This window comes from Oncorhynchus mykiss, chromosome 7 (genome assembly GCF_013265735.2).
Source record: "Oncorhynchus mykiss isolate Arlee chromosome 7, USDA_OmykA_1.1, whole genome shotgun sequence".
In the NCBI taxonomy this organism is placed as follows: domain Eukaryota; kingdom Metazoa; phylum Chordata; class Actinopteri; order Salmoniformes; family Salmonidae; genus Oncorhynchus; species Oncorhynchus mykiss.
Window position 1 is genome coordinate 3,798,204 of NC_048571.1, and position 17,489 is coordinate 3,815,692.

Genomic DNA, 17,489 nt, shown 5'->3' on the forward strand with positions numbered 1-17,489 from the left:
TTATTTTTTAAAATGTATTCAGACATATAATGTACAGGATTTCCCATGTGCATTTTTTATTTAACCTTCATGTAAGTGTTCGGTTTCCCGCACAAATGCCAGTATGCATTTTAAAACGGTGGAAAAGGCAACATGTGACAATAACACAACTGATAGCAGTTGCTAACTACTGTAGCTAACTAGCCTCTGTAGCTAGCAAGCAATGCTAAAAGAGATTGCAAACGGGTTAGCATAACTAGCCAAACAAAAAACATTTTTTCCCCCTAAATATTAGCTAATTGACTAGTATTCATGAGGCCAGCAAACAAATTCCTCACATACTAGGAACGTATTTCCTCCAACGTTATACTGAAAAGGAAGCTTCTCGGTCACAAAACAAGTTTTCTGGAGACTTGTGGGAGTGCTGATGACGTCGCTCACTGTGTGCGCTTTCGGTAGCCGGATTGCACCCAGACTGAGGAGAAATCCACACACAATTGTCGTGACTTTACTTTCATTAATCTGATGACTGTTATGTATCTAAATCAACTAACTCTGTTTGTTACCCGATTAAATTAATCATGTAACAATTAACTCATTAGGAATTTTTGGGGGCACCATGAGAGCATCTCCCGAATTAAACTCTAAAAAGGTATTTACCTATCACATCCATAAAACAGTCAACATATTAATCATAACCTCGTCTCATATCATCATTCTGAACCGTCGTAACCTCCTGCATCTGCAAAAACCCCAGCCTTACTTATGATTCAGTAGTACACAAATGATTTAAACTATTTATTTACTAGCTAACTAAATGATAACACAGGATAAAACACACACACTTAATACATGAGAAAAGGTCCCTAGCGGACTGACACAATATAGTGTTTTTTATTTTTTAAAAGGTCCCTAGCGGACTGACAACAATATAGTGTCTGTTTTTTTTCAAAAGGAGAGACGAGAAAAACAACCACTTATCATTGATACATTTTAGAAACATTTTTAGAAACTATTCTCACAGTAATCATATACTTTGCCGACGAGAAGAAATCATGAATGTATTTACGTGTGAATGCCTTCGTTCGCTGGTTATCTGTCGGAACCAGACCTTCTTAGGAAGGGTGTGCGGGCCTTTCCATTTGTAAGGTTCTGATTGTCCAAAAGGGTGTTTCCTCTAAAATGAGTTCCGGCACCTATTTCAGTCCAAGTCAAGCAATGAGATTAAAATCACCTATTTCAGTCCAAGTAAAGCAATGAGATTAAAATCACCTATTTCAGTCCAAGTCAAACAATGAGATTAAATCACCTATTTCAGTCCAAGTAAAGCAATGAGATTAAAATCACCTATTTCAGTCCAAGTCAAACAATGAGATTAAAATCACCTATTTCAGTCCAAGTCAAGCAATGAGATTAAAATCACCTATTTCAGTCCAAGTAAAGCAATGAAATTAAAATCACTCCATCACCTAATTTTAATCTTAGCTGGTCTGAGAGAACTGATGAGTCTTCTCTCCTTTATGTATACGTTGGTGTGTTTTTAAGTTGCTCTGTTGAGAGAAAACTCTTCCACAGACAGAGCAGTAGTATGGGCTTCTCTCCTGTGTGAATACGTTGATGTGTGTTTAAATGGTTCTGTTGAGAGAACCTCTTCCCACAGTCAGAGCAGATGTAAGGCTTTTCTCCAGTGTGTAAACGTTGGTGTTTCTTGAAGCTGCTCTGTTGAGAGAAACTCTTCCCACAGTCAGAGCAGACATAAGGCTTTTCTCCAGTGTGTGTTCTCTGGTGAACTTTTAGATCAGATGATGTTGTGAAGCATTTTCCACAGTCCGAGCAGGAGTAAGGCTTCTCTCCTGTGTGTAAACGTTGGGTTTCTTGAAGCTGCTCTGTTGAGAGAAAACTCTTCCCACAGTCAGAGCAGACATAAGGCTTTTTCTCCAGTGTGTGTTCTCTGGTGAACTTTTAGATCAGATGATGTTGTGAAGCATTTTCCACAGTCAGAGCAGGAGTAAGGCTTCTCTCCTGTGTGTAGACGTTGGTTGTTTCTTGAAGCTGCTCTGTTGATAGAAACTCTTCCCACAGTCAGAGCAGACATAAGGCTTTTCTCCAGTGTGTGTTCTCTGATGAACTTTTAGATCATATGATGTTGTGAAGCATTTTCTACAGTCAGAGCAGGAGTGTGCCTTCTTTTCTATGTGAGACGTTCATGTGATTTTTAAATGGTTCCGTTGGGAGAAACTCTTCCCACAGTTGGAGCAGTGGTAAGGCTTCTTTCCTGTATGTATACGTTCATGCGATTTTAAGGTACCCAATCGGGAGAAACTCTTCTCACAGTCAGAACAGGAGTACGGCTTCTCTCCGGTATGTATACGTTGGTAGTGCTTTTAAGCTACCCTGGTGGGAGAAACTCTTCCTACAGTCAGAGCAGTAGTAAGGCTTAATTCCTGTATGTATACGTTTATGCAATTTTAGGGTACCCAATCGGGAGAAGTTCTTTCCACAGTCAGAGCAGGAGTACGGCTTCTCTCCTGTATGTATACGTTGGTGTGCTTTTAAGCTACCCTGGTGGGAGAAACTCTTCCCACAGTCAGAGCAGACATAAGGCTTTTCTCCAGTGTGTGTTCTCATATGAACTGTTAGCTCAGATGAGGTTGTGAAGCATTTTCCACAGTCACAGCAGGAGTAAGGCTTCTCTCCTGTGTGTAAACGTTGTTGTTTTTTTAGGTTGGTCTGTTGAGAGAAACTCTTCCCACAGTACGAGCAGGAGTAAGGTTTCTCTTCTGTGTGCACTCTCTGATGAACTGTCAGAGCCTTTGATGTTGTGAATCTCTCCCCAGAGTCAGTACAGGAATACAGATTCTCTCCTGTGTGGATTTTTACGTTGTATTTTTAGCTTTGATAAACCTGGGAAAAATCTTCTCACAATGTGGGCAGTGGTGAAACCTCTTAGCTCTGTGATCTTCCTGCTGTTGCTCTCTAGATGTAGAGAATGTCTCAACATGGTCTCCTGTGTGAACAACATCAGAAGAACCAGTCAGTTGGTGTGATACACAGTACCAGTCAAAAGTGTGGACACACCAACTCATTCAACTGGTTTTCTTTAACTATTTACTACTTTGTAAACCAAAAGTGTGCAAAGTTGTCAACAAGGCAAAGGGTGGCTACTTAGAATACAATATATATTTTGATTTGTTTAACACTATTTTGGTTACTACATGATTCCATATGTGTTATTCATAGTCTTGATGTCTTCACTATTATTCTACAATGTAGAAAATAGCCAGAAATAAAGAAAAACACTTGAATGAGTAGGTGTTGTCAGGATTCACCTAGGGGGTCATGATTGGGGCTGTACAAATATTTGATGTATTAGAATAATTGATTATGCGTATGTTATATTAATAGAAGGGGAGGGGTTAAAAGGCCCCTCCCTCCTTACATTCATAAGGTTTTTATACTACGGATTAACAATATCTATTCATTGTCGAGGTTTAGTATTGTTCTACAGTTATATTTTAGTTCTCTCTCTCTCTCCTCTCTCTCTTTCTGCCTCATTATAAAGAGGCCCCTCTTAGAAATGTGTGACTTAGACAGAACTCTGCAGGGGAGTGAAGGAGATGAGACTAGGTAAACATTTCCACTATAAATCCACTTTGGGGACGAGGGGACATTTACTGCTAAGTGTTTAGCTAACAGTTAATAAAGGACCTGTTTATACAGCTCTGTAGGCCTGGTTCTGGTCCCAGGAGTAGAGGATGATGATGTCGGCAGTGACATCATCAGGGAGCGACTCAGGGTGTAATAAAACAACTGGAGGCCTTTCGTTAGACGCAGAACTTACTCTGAAACATGCGTGCTATGTTCCTGGTTTGTCAACGTCTGTCTGCAAATTGCATTAATAAAGGTTTTTGAATGATTTAATTAAAGATAATTGTCATAATGCTAATTTCACCAATGATTGACAAGGAAGGAAGTAAGGAACGAACCCCTAACGATGTGTCCGAACGTTCGACTGGTACTGTACTTATTTTATGGAGCTACATTTACATTTCCTGCTCTTTGGGGTTTTAGGTTTTTCTGTAAAGAACTGTGTGACAACTGCTGATGTAAAAAGGGTTATATAAAATACATGTGGCATGTATAAGTGCTTCACAGAAACCCAGCCTAAATCCCCAAAGAGCAGGCAATGCAGATGTAGAAGCACAGTGGCCACGAAAACTCCCCAGACAGCAGGAACCAAGGAAGAAACAGAGAGGAACCAGGCTCTGAGGGGGTGACCAGTTCCTCTTCTGTCTGTACCAGGTGACATATGTATTCATATCAGTAGGCTGTACAATACAGGGAATAAAACTATTCTAAAAGTGGGTAACAGTCTGGGTTGGGGTCAATTCCATTTAAATAACAGTCCATTCAGGAAAGTAAACCTAATTCCAATTCCAACAGTCCACATTTTGTTAATTTAAAGGCATTGAAGAGAATTGGAATTTCAGTGTATTTCCCCAAATATCTGGAATTGACACCAACCCTGACAACAGTTCTAAGGCAAAAAAGGAGTGAAAATAATTATCCATATCATCCTCCACTCACTATCACAAAGGGTTAGTAACTACAAGACTCATGTTCATATCATCCTCCACTCACTATCACAAGGGTTAGTAACTACAGACTCATTTCATATCATCCTCCACTCAACATCACAAGGGTTAGTAACTACACAGACTCATTTCATATCATCCTCCACTCACTATCACAAGGGTTAGTAACTACAGACTCATTTCATATCATCCTCCACTCAACATCACAAGGGTTAGAAACTACAGACTCATTTCATATCATCCTCCACTCACTATCACAAGGGTTAGTAACTACAGACTCATTTCATATCATCCTCCACTCACTATCACAAGGGTTAGTAACTACAGACTCATTTCATATCATCCTCCACTCACTATCACAAGGTTAGTAAACTACAGACTCATTTCATATCATCCTCCACTCAACATCACAAGGGTTAGAAACTACAGACTCATTTCATATCATCCTCCACTCACTATCACAAGGGTTAGTAACTACAGACTCATTTCATATCATCCTCCACTCACTATCACAAGGGTTAGTAACTACAGACTCATTTCATATCATCCTCCACTCACTATCACAAGGGTTAGTAACTACAGACTCATTTCATATCATCCTCCACTCCACTATCACAAGGGTTAGTAACTACAGACTCATTTCATATCATCCTCCACTCACTATCACAAGGGTTAGTAACTACAGACTTCATTTTCATATCATCCTCCACTCACTATCACAAGGGTTAGTAACTACACAGACTCATTTTCATATCCATCCCTCCACTCACTATCACAAGGGTTAGTAACTACACAGACTCATTTCATATCATCCTCACTCACTATCACAAGGGTTAGTAAACTACACAGACTCATTTCATATCATCCTCCACTCACTATCACAAGGGTTAGAAACTACAGACTCATTTCATATCATCCTCCACTCACTATCACCAAGGGTTAGTAACTACACAGACTCATTTCATATCATCCTCCACTCACTATCACAAGGGTTAGAAACTACAGACTCATTTCATATCATCCTCCACTCACTATCACAAGGGTTAGTAACTACACAGACTCATTTCATATCATCCTCCACTCACTATCACCAGGGTTAGTAACTACACAGACTCATTTCATATCATCCTCCACTCACTATCACAAGGGTTAGTAACTACAGACTCATTTCATATCATCCTCCACTCACTATCACAAGGGTTAGTAACTACACAGACTCATTTCATATCATCCTCCACTCACTATCACAAGGGTTAGTAACTACACAGACTCATTTCATATCATCCTCCACTCACTATCACAAGGGTTAGTAACTACACAGACTCATTTCATATCATCCTCCACTCACTATCGCAAGGGTTAGTAACTACACAGACTCATTTCATAGAACTTTAAAACACTGGCAGTTTGTCTACTTCACTTCTTTAGTCTCCTCTCTGATCACTCCAGATAATCCAGTTGTTCAGGGATGTGTGATGTCAGAATTACAGAATTCAACCTATCAACAGACTGGTTCATAACTTATGGAGGTCTAATATATGAAGATAACTTATAGATAGAACCTGCTCTTACCATGACTAACAGATGTACCAATCTCCTCCTCCTCTTCTTCATCTTTAATGTTGACATTCAGCTCCAGTGTTTGACTGCAGTCTTCCAGCTTCACTGATGCCATCTCTGGATCCTGCAGTGCAAACTGGGCTCCACTGTCACAATCAGGACCCAGTGACTGTAGGTTTGGACTCAGTGTGGAAGGGGAGAGGCAGGCTGGGTTTGTCCTCACTGTTGATGTTACCGGCCTCAGACTTAATCTGAGTTGGTCTGTAGTAATAAAGACAAGCGGAAAACAATCTTGACAGTTCTGGTGCTTTCTTTGTCCTCAAAAAATGTATTATCTTTTTTTGTTGTTCAATTCTCTCATTTCAATAGATCAGGTAGATAAACATTGACAACAAAACATTCATTCAAAACAGACAGAAAGTTCACCCTTTAAATGACCCAACGTAAGAGATATAAATGTACAGAATGGTTACCTGAAGGAAAATGAGGGTTGTGCTGTTTCCATTTCAGTCAAGGGGAGGGTTGAGTATTGTTTTAATCTAGTCCAGAAGAGGGTCCTGTCATTTTGTAATTGGTGAAATTTCAATATTGCTCAGTGTTTAAGAATGAGTTGCTTATTACGCTTTATAAACTGGGTGGTTGGAACCCTGAACGCTGATTGGCTGACAGCCGTGGTATATCACACCATATACCAGGGGGGTGACAAAACATTACTTTTTAACTCTTCTAATTACGTTACGTACGTTATAATAGCAATAAGGCACCTCAAGGGTTTGTGGAATATGTCCAATATATCAGGGTTAAGGGCTGTATCCAGGCCCTCCACAACAGCCCTTAGCCGTGATATATTGGACATATAACAAACCCCCCTCTGACCTTAAATATATCAGGGTTAAGGGCTGTATCCAGGCCCTCCACAACAGCCCTTAGCCGTGGTATATTGGACATATAACAAACCCCCTCTGACCTTAAATATATCAGGGTTAAGGGCTGTATCCAGGCCCTCCACAACAGCCCTTATCTGTGGTATATTGGACATATAACAAACCCCCTCTGACCTTAAATATATCAGGGTTAAGGGCTGTATCCAGGCCCTCCACAACAGCCCTTAGCCGTGGTATATTGGACATATAACAAACCCCCTCTGACCTTAAATATATCAGGGTTAAGGGCTGTATCCAGGCCCTCCACAACAGCCCTTAGCCGTGGTATATTGGACATATAAAACAACCCCCTCTGACCTTAAATATATCAGGGTTAAGGGCTGTATCCAGGCCCTCCACAACAGCCCTTATCTGTGGTATATTGGCCATATAACAAAACCCCTCTGACCTTAAATATATCAGGGTTAGGGCTGTATCCAGGCCCTCCACAACAGCCCTTAGCCGTGGTATATTGGCCATATAACAAACCCCCTCTGACATTATCGATTAAATAAATCAATGTGTGGCTGATGCCTCCCCTCATCTCTGATTCTCTGCTGCACAATATCAAGTGGGACTATGGGCTATTTAGTGTGATGTCAATCAAATGATCCATAGCCTATAGAATACCAAGTGCATGCTGGGAGGAAGCACAGAGCAAAGTTATACTGTATTTCTAAGACAGTTGCTGAGATGGTGTAAATTCAACTAGGCTGCATTACACACCACAAAAGGTTATTCCCAACCCTGAGCCTCGACTTGCTCTGCTTGTTGATTCAAAACGTTTTTTTTATTTATTTTAATGCTACCTAACCAATGGCTGTGATGTGTCGGTCAATTGTGGCAGTTGAGGAAGAGAGTGAAAGGTTTCTTCACATTTTGTTGTTGTTGTTGATTAGACCAAGTTCCCCAAAAACACAAACCACAATCTTGCAGGCAGACTAGCCTATTCCTCAACCCACCCGGCACTCTTTAAATAGCCTACCTCCATGTCAGTGAAGGGCTGTTGAGTTAAAACCCAGACTAGCCTATTCCTCAACCCACCCGGCACTCTTTAAATAGCCTACCTCCATGTCAGTGAAGGGCTGTTGAGTTAAAAACCCAGACTAGCCTATTCCTCAACCCACCATGCACTCTTTAAATAGCCTACCTCCATGTCAGTGAAGGGCTGTTGAGTTAAAAACCCAGACTAGCCTATTCCTCAACCCACCATGCACTCTTTAAATAGCCTACCTCCATGTCAGTGAAGGGCTGTTGAGTTAAAAACCCAGACTAGCCTATTCCTCAACCCACCCGGCACTCTTTAAATAACCTACCTCCATGTCAGTGAAGGGCTGTTGAGTTAAAACCCAGACTAGCCTATTCCTCAACCCACCATGCACTCTTTAAATAGCCTACCTCCATGTCAGTGAAGGGCTGTTGAGTTAAAAACCCAGACTCCACTTGAGGGGTTATGCCATAGGCCTCTTTTAGTGAAGATGCTGTCAAAAAAGCACAGGCCTACCACTTGTTAGATTAACATGAAGAAAATAAAACTGATCTGATTATATAAAGAGATCTATAACAGTGTTTTTGGTCAGCGCTGCTTTACGCTAGAAACAAGCTGTAAGATAACCAGGGAAGAAGTGACTCGGATGCAAATCACGGTTTCATTTCTTTGACATTCAGAGGCTGAGATATAACCTTCTATATCCTACGAGACAAAACGAAAAGAAATATACTAATCTAATTCTATCAATTTATTAAGCTAATTACTGGTCTGTACAATAGAAGATGTTAAAACCCAGACCGCTTTTAGGGAAATGCTTGTTGGATTAAAGACACAGAATGAGAGTAGCCAGCAGTTAGAGATTTACATTTCTCTGCTAAAAGACTGGATGGTCAATTCCGATATCTGACTGCAGATCCATCCTCTGCAGACATCCGGGCTTTTATACTTCTAGCGCTTAACGGAGCAGAGCTGTTGTCAAGGAAGTGAGTTTGTGTTTATACTGGACCTCCCGCCCCACCTCCTGCCCACCAATCAGGTCAATGCGGTGCTATACCGAGCCCTTCACACTGTTACAAAACTTGAAGAGGCACACGGCGATGCGTTAGGAGCTTGATTTGACCTCTGCCTCCGTGGGTTCAGAAATTGTGTCACACCCTCCCTAAGAAGGTTCCGGACACATTTTGGGATCAGACATGAATTGTATTTTACTCTGTCTGGCGTGGAAAGGTAGCTTGTCTTTTACTCTGTCTGGCGTGGAAAGGTAGCTTGTCTTTTACTCTGTCTGGAGTGGAAAGGTAGCTTGTCTTTTACTCCGTCTGGCGTGGAAAGGTAGCTTGTCTTTTACTCTGTCTGGAGTGGAAAGGTAGCTTGTCTTTTACTCCGTCTGGAGTGGAAAGGTAGCTTGTCTTTTACTCCGTCTGGCGTGGAAAGGTAGCTTGTCTTTTACTCTGTCTGGAGTGGAAAGGTAGCTTGTCTTTTACTCCGTCTGGAGTGGAAAGGTAGCTTGTCTTTTACTCCGTCTGGAGTGGAAAGGTAGCTTGTCTTTTACTCCGTCTGGAGTGGAAAGGTAGCTTGTCTTTTACTCCGTCTGGAGTGGAAAGGTAGCTTGTCTTTTACTCTGTCTGGAGTGGAAAGGTAGCTTGTCTTTTACTCTGTCTGGCGTGGAAAGGAAGCTTGTCTTTTACTCTGTCTGGCGTGGAAAGGTAGCTTGTCTTTTACTCCGTCTGGAGTGGAAAGGTAGCTTGTCTTTTACTCTGTCTGGAGTGGAAAGGTAGCTTGTCTTTTACTCTGTCTGGCGTGGAAAGGTAGCTTGTCTTTTACTCTGTCTGGAGTGGAAAGGTAGCTTGTCTTTTACTCTGTCTGGCGTGGAAAGGTAGCTTGTCTTTTACTCTGTCTGGCGTGGAAAGGTAGCTTGTATTTTACTCTGTCTGGAGTGGAAAGGTAGCTTGTCTTTTACTCTGTCTGGCGTGGAAAGATAGCTTGTCTTTTACTCTGTCTGGCGTGGAAAGGTAGCTTGTCTTTTACTCTGTCTGGCGTGGAAAGGTAGCTTGTCTTTTACTCTGTCTAGCGTGGAAAGGTAGCTTGTCTTTACTCTGTCTAGCGTGGAAAGGTAGCTTGTATTTTACTCTGTCTGGAGTGGAAAGGTAGCTTGTTTTTTACTCTGTCTGGCATGGAAAGGAAGCTTGTCTTTTACTCTGTCTGGAGTGGAAAGGTAGCTTGTCTTTTACTCTGTCTGGCGTGGAAAGATAGCTTGTCTTTTACTCTGTCTGGCGTGGAAAGGTAGCTTGTCTTTTACTCTGTCTGGCATGGAAAGGTAGCTTTTTTTACTCTGTCTGGCATGGAAAGGAAGCTTGTCTTTTACGCTGTCTGGCGTGGAAATGTTGAACTATTTAAAGTACCATGATCAGATGATCTCACATGTGATTATTTGTTAACAGGGACAGTTTCGTTGTAAACGAGACACAATGATTTGGCATAGGATAAATATGATAAGATGAACACACAGGCCTCTCTCTCTCTCTGTCCATTCTTAACCTGTGTGGTAAAAAAGATTCTGCTAATAAGTAAAATAACGTAGACTTGCATGAAATGTTTAAAAGGCAATGTTTTTCTCAGACCTGCAAATACAATGATAGATTCATGCAATGCTTTCACCATAAAATAGATGTCAACCCCTACTCTTGTTCACGGTGGTCTGCGAACCCACGACCTTCTGTCCCGCAGCCCTGAACGCGATCAGAATTCCTGCGTTGCCATGCAACGCTTACAGGACGAAGAACAGTTAATAAAGTTCATATCTAAAGGCTCTGGTCTGTCCAAGAAGTGTTGGTAAACGGTAGACATGTTCTCTACTATCCATCATGTTTTAATCATTATTTTGGCTATGGGGGGATATTTTTTATATTTTTATTCAGCGTTCAGGGAGGGTTTATGTCAAATATATTTTGCTCACCAGACGGACATCCATTTTCCTTTCAGATATCCGTATTAAAAAATAATGTTCACTACCCAAGTGCAGTTAATCTATAGTAGTCTTCCTAAATTCACAAATTACTAAGTAAACAATTAATACAAGGTTGCAGTTTGAGGCAGAACTGTCATATTTTCCACTTTCACTCACAAAAACATATTGTATTTCCCATTCACACCATAGTAACAACTATAGATAAATATAGAAACAACTGAATGTGTCTGAATATTGTTACAGTGACATGTAGAAATCAGACGAACATGACATTCTGCTTGTAAACAGTAAAACAACCTGAAACTGTCTCTCTGGTGCAGCCGCACAGCCTGCAAGTCTATTGACTCAGACCGAGAGGCGCCGCCATTTTACCAGCTCATAAACATATGGAAATAATCAGAATAATAAACATGTCAAACGAACTCACAAATCTCAAATCAATGATTCTTTATGAAATTACTTTGACGAAATAATGTACATTCATTCACTCTGACAAACCCAAAGTCTAAACTTAGCTAGCTAAATGTGACTTCTAAAATTATATTTAATCACGTTCTTCACTCACTCGGTTCAGCACAAAACTAAAACGTCATAAAACCTTTAACAAACGTGAAAATACCTTGACGGGTTTGCTACCTAACATGTTACGACATGTTCTTTCGATATTAGAAAGTTTAAACGTGCTATTGCATACCTTTAGTTAATACTTCTGAAACGGACACAACCGCTACTGTCTTCAGAGAACAATTGTGGCCGAAGCCTGCCCGGAACTTCCTGTTCCCTGACTATCAAAACGCAACAGGACTACTTCTTCTTCTTCGGTGGGTTTAATGGTGGTTGGCATTCAATATGTTGCATTAGTTTATTTAGTAAATCTTTTCTTAACTCAGGTGTTGCAAGAAGGCCAATAAGGGTATTATCTTTGAAAAACAAGGGTCCTGAAAAACGGACGTTTCTTTTTTTTTGGTCAAGATATAACTGAGGGAGTCAAACAAACACTGTTTGGTTGTAATCAAGCTCTGACTTCACTACTTGTTTTGACCAGTGCCCATACTCTGATAGACTTCGTACCTTGTGCTGATTATTTGAATTAAAACACACCACTTATTTTGTTCATAAAGCTGTAGGAATTGAATTAAGTGTCTGGTTAAGATCATTTGAAATTCTCAGCCTCTGGCAGATTACTCCTCTACTTTACTGAGAGAGAGAGCACCTGATTGTTCAATTACTTGAATTTACATGGTTGTTACGAGAGAGAGGGAGAGAGAGGGAGGGAGAGAGAGAGCGAGAAAGATGCAGGATACATTTGATTGACCCTGTTCTGTGGAGCCTTCCTACTCCTCCTCATCCCCTGTTCTGTGGAACCTTCCTACTTCCTCCTCATCCCCTGTTCTGTGGAACCTTCCTACTCTTCCTCCTCATCCCCTGTTCTGTGGAACCTTCCTACTCCTCCTCCTCATCCCCTGTTCTGTGGAGCCTTCCTACTCCTCCTCCTCATCCCCTGTTCTGTGGCCTCTCCCCATATGAAATCTGTAATTACAACTAATGAATTCATGCTCAGGATTCATTGAGGATGTCTATCATATACTGGGTATATTAATTATGCTTCAAGGTTGAATCTGGATAGGAGAAGGAAAACAGAAAGTATCTGAAAATGATCACTGTGTTGAACTCAATGCACAACGTTTGACCTGGGCCCTATGCACTTTATAGGGAACCCTACAGCTACAGCCACACACGTCAGTACAGGCCTGAGTACAGTCTGAACAGCCCGTTGTCATAGCAGCCACGCCATCAGTAGGTCAAGAACTCACTGTTAAATCCATTATAAAAAATATAAAAATGGAAAGAATATGGCACAAGGGCTACTTCTGACTAAAGAAGGCCGTCCACCAAAACTCAGTGACCCGGGTAAGGAAGGTATTAGACCGAGAAGCAACCAAGAGGCCAATGGTAACTGTGAAAGAGCTGGAGAGATCCACAGCTGAGACGGGGGGGAAACCGGCCTTGGGACAACTACCACCTGTACATTCCACAAAGCTGGGCTTTATGGAAGCCCGGCGAGAGAAATAAGCCATTGCTGAAGAAAGGCGAGACCTGAATCCAATTGAGAATCTGTGGCCTTTGAAATTGCTGTTGACTAATGTTCCCCATCCAACTTGAAAGCGCTTAAGTCATTTTCCCAAGAAAAATGGCAGGATTCAGATGTGCAAAGTTCTTAAAGACCCAGAAAGACTCACAGCTGTAATTACTGCCAACGGTGCTTTCTGCTAAGTATTGACTTGGGGGTGAATACTTATGCAACCAACAAGTTTAGTTGTTTTTTGTTTTGTAACTTTTGTGTCACAATAGAAAAATACACTACATCTCATGGGCATTAATATGGAGTTGGTCGCCCCCCCTTTGCTGCTATAAGAGCCGCCACTCTTCTGGGAAGGCTTTCCACTAGATGTTGGGACATTGCTGCTATAAGAGCCGCCACTTCTGGGAAGGCTTTTCACTAGATGTTGGGACATTGCTGTTATAACAGCCTCCACTCTCCTGGGAAGGCTTTTCACTAGATGTTGGGACATTGCTGTTATAACAGCCTCCACTCTCCTGGGAAGGCTTTTCACTAGATGTTGGGACATTGCTGTTATAACAGCCTCCACTCTCCTGGGAAGGATTTCCACTAGATGTTGGAACATTGCTGTTATAACAGCCTCCACTCTCCTGGGAAGGCTTTCCACTAGATGTTGGGACATTGCTGCTATAACAGCCTCCACTCTTCTGGGAAGGCTTTCCACTAGATGTTGGAACATTGCTGCTATAACAGCCTCCACTCTTCTGGGAAGGCTTTCCACTAGATGTTGGACATTGCTGCTATAAGAGCCACCACTCTTCTGGGAAGGCTTTCCACTAGATGTGGGACATTGCTGCTATAAGAGCCACCACTCTTCTGGGAAGGCTTTCCACTAGATGTTGGGACATTGCTGCGGAGACTTGCTTCCATTCAGCCAAAAAAAAGCATTAGCGAGGTAAGGGCACTGATGTTGGGCGATTAGGCCTGGCTCGCAGTCTGCGTTCCAATTCATCCCAGAGGTGTTTGATGGGTTGAGGTCAGAGCTCTGTGCAGGCCAGTCAAGTTCTTCCACACCGATCTTGACAAAACCATTTCAGTATGGATCTCGCTTTGTGCACGGGGGCATCGTCATGCTGAAACAGGAAAGTCCCTTGTCCAAACTGTTGCCACAAAGTTGGAAGCACAGAATTGTCTGGAATGCCATTGTATACTGTAGTGTTAGATTCCCTTCACGAGAACTGAGGGGTTTTGCCCGAACCATAAAAAACAGCCCCAGACCATTATTACCCCTCCACCAAACTTTACAGTTGGCACTATGCATTCGGGAAGGTAGCGTTCTCCTAGCATCTGCCATAACCCAGATTCGTCTGTCGGACTGCCAGATGGTAAGGCGTGATTTATCATTCCAGAGAATGCATTTTCACTGCTCCAGAGTCCAATGGCGGCGAGCTTTACACCACTCCAGCCGACGCTTAGCATTGTGCATGGTGATCTTAGGCTTGTGTGTGACAGGTCATGGAAACCCATTTCATGAAGCTCCAGACAAACAGTTCTTGTGCTGACATTGCTTCCAGAGGCAGTTTGGAACTTGGTAGTGAGTGTTGCAACTGAGGAAAAACGATTTTTATGCACTACCACTTTGCGGCTGAGACGTTGTTGCTCGTAGACGTTTCCACTTCACAAGAACAGCACTTACAGTTGACTGGGGCAGCTTTAGCACGGCAGAAATTTGACAAACTGACTCGTTGGAAAGGTGGCATCCTATGACGGTGCCACTTTGAAAGTCACTGAGCTCTTCAGTAAGGCCATTCTACCGCCAATGTTTGTCTGTGGAGATTGCATGGCGGTGTGCTCGATTCTATACACCTGTCAGCAACGGCTGTGGCTGAAATAGCCGAATCCACTAATTTGAAGGGGGTGTCCACATACTTTAGTATATATAGTGCAGTTTGCACCTTCTTAAGTATGTCAGGGCTGGACATGGACTTTTCTTGCCACTTGTCCAAATTATTTTTTACTTGTCCAATAGTTAAAAATACTTATCTGAAACTGAAAAATTCTGTAGTAGTAAATTAAAAAAAATAACTATTGACAGATGCAATTGATAATTCTTGTCATTTTTATTTAACCTTTATTTAACTAGGCAGTCAGTTAAGAACAAATTCTTATTTTCAATGACGGCCTGGGAACAGTGGGTTAACTGCCTGTTCAGGGGCAGAACGACAGATTTGTACCTTGTCAGCTCGGGTGTTTGAACTTGCAACCTTCCGGTTACTAGTCCAACTCTCTAACCACTAGGCTACCCTGCCGCCCCATAATAACAGTGTAACAACCCCTGACTCTCCAACAACATGGAAACTATGGAAACTAACCATGGAAACTAACCATGGAAACCATGGAAACTAACCATGGAAACTAACCATGGAAAACTAGAACAAACTGAATCCGCAGACCATAAAGTGCATCACGGGAGTTTATTGACATTTTCCTTTGTGGGGCAGAACTGATGAATTACCGTATAATACGAATAGAATAACAACCTATGACAGACTAATTAAATCTGCTAGACGTGTGTTAACCTCACAATAGCAACATACATAGATAAAGAGATCATCTCTACAACGCAGTGATTAAAATGTCACAGAACACAATGAAGTTTAAGTCCACATGTCAGTGAATAACACATACCAATTTATATTTTATAAACAGATATTTACTTATGAATGATGTATGTTGTGGAAGCTAAATACAAAACAGTACCGCACCTATTTCAGTCCAAGTCAAGCAATGAGATGAAAATTGAGTGATGGGAGGGATTTTAATCTTAGCTGGTCTGAGAGAACTGATGAGTCTTCTCTCCTTTATGTATACGTTGGTGTGTTTTTAAGTTGCTCTGTTGAGAGAAACTCTTCCCACAGACAGAGCAGTAGTAAGGCTTCTCTCCTTTATGCATACGTTCATGTGTTTTTAAGTTGCTCTGTTGAGAGAAACTCTTCCCACACACAGAGCAGTAGTAAGGCTTCTCTCCTTTATGCATACGTTCGTGTGTTTTTAAGTTGCTCTGTTGAGAGAAACTCTTCCCACAGTCAGAGCATATGTAAGGCTTTTCTCCAGTGTGTGTTCTCAGATGAACTTTTAGATCAAATGATGTTGTGAAGCATTTTCCACAGTCACAGCAGGAGTAAGGCTTCTCTCCTGTGTGTATACATTGGTGTTTTTTTAAGCTACCCTGGTGGGAGAAACTCTTCCTACAGTCGGAGCAGTAGTAACGCTTCTTTCCTGTATGTATACGTTCATGTGATTTTAAAGTATCCAATCGAGAGAAACTCTTCCCACAGTCAGAGCAGTAGTAAGGCTTCTCTCCTGTGTGTATACGTTGGTGTGATTTTAAATGGTTCTGTTGAGAGAAAACTCTTCCCACACTCAGAGCAGGAGAACGGCTTCTCTCCTGCATGTATACGTTGGTGTGCTTTAAAGTTACACAGGTGGGAGAAACTCTTCCTACAGTCAGAGCAGAAGTACGGCTTCTCTCCTGTGTGTATACGTTGGTGTGATTTTAAATGGTTTCTGTTGAGAGAAACTCTTCCCACAGTCAGAGCAGGAGAACGGCTTCTCTCCTGCATGTATACGTTGGTGTGCTTTAAAGTTACACAGGTGAGAAAAACTCTTCCCACAGTCAGAGCAGATATAAGGCTTTTCTCCAGTGTGTGTTCTCTGATGAACTGTTAACTCAGACGATGTTGTGAAGCATTTTCCACAGTACGAGCAGGAGTAAGGCTTCTCTCCTGTGTGCACTCTCTGATGAAGTGTCAGAGCCCTTGATGTTGTGAATCTCTTCCTACAGTCAGTACAGGAATACAGATTGTCTCCTGTGTGTATTTTAAGTGTACTTTTAGCTTTGATAGAATTGGAAAAATTCTCCTCACAATGTGGGCAGTGGTGAGACCTCTTAGGTCTGTGATCTTCCTGCTGTGTCACTCTGGATGTAGGGAATGTCTCAACACGGTCTCCTGTGTGAACAACATCAGAAGAACCAGTCAGTTGGTGTGATATACAGTACCAGTCAAATGTTGGGACACCTACTCCTTCCAGGGTTTTCATTTATTTTTTACAATTTTCTACATTGTAGAATAAATAGTGAAGACATCAAAAATATATTTTAGATTTTTCAAAGTAGCCACCCTTTGCCTTGATGAAAGCTTGCATTCTCTCAACCAGCTTCGTGAGGAAGTCATCTGGAATGCATTTCAATTAACAGGTGTGCCTTGTTAAAAGTTACTTTGTGGAATTTCTTTCCTTCTAATGCGTTTGAGCCAATCATTGTGTTGTGACAAGGTAGGGGTGGGATACAGAAGAGCCCTATTTGGTAAAATACCATCCATATTATGACAAAAACAGCTGAAATAAAGCAAAG

At 41.6% G+C, this 17,489-nt stretch overlaps 1 protein-coding gene and 1 pseudogene across 1 annotated transcript; both read right to left on the reverse strand.

Moving 5' to 3' along the window:
- Window positions 1-1,291: 1,291 nt before the first annotated feature.
- On the reverse strand, window positions 1,292-16,603 carry LOC118965211 (gastrula zinc finger protein XlCGF7.1-like). Its single transcript, XM_036982091.1, has 2 exons — window positions 15,899-16,603; window positions 1,292-1,459 (listed from the first exon to the last, which is right to left on the reverse strand). The coding sequence occupies exon 1, from the start codon at window positions 16,527-16,529 to the stop codon at window positions 15,900-15,902; it is 630 nt and encodes a 209-aa protein (XP_036837986.1). The 5' UTR covers window positions 16,530-16,603; the 3' UTR covers window positions 1,292-1,459; window position 15,899.
- On the reverse strand, window positions 2,184-2,856 carry LOC118965332 (annotated as a pseudogene).
- Window positions 16,604-17,489: the final 886 nt, after the last annotated feature.

Coding starts and splice junctions, on each gene's coding strand:
- LOC118965211 (XM_036982091.1), bottom strand. CDS start 16,529: ATGCAGGAGAGAAGCCGTTCTCCTGCTCTGAGTGTGGGAAGAGTTTTC.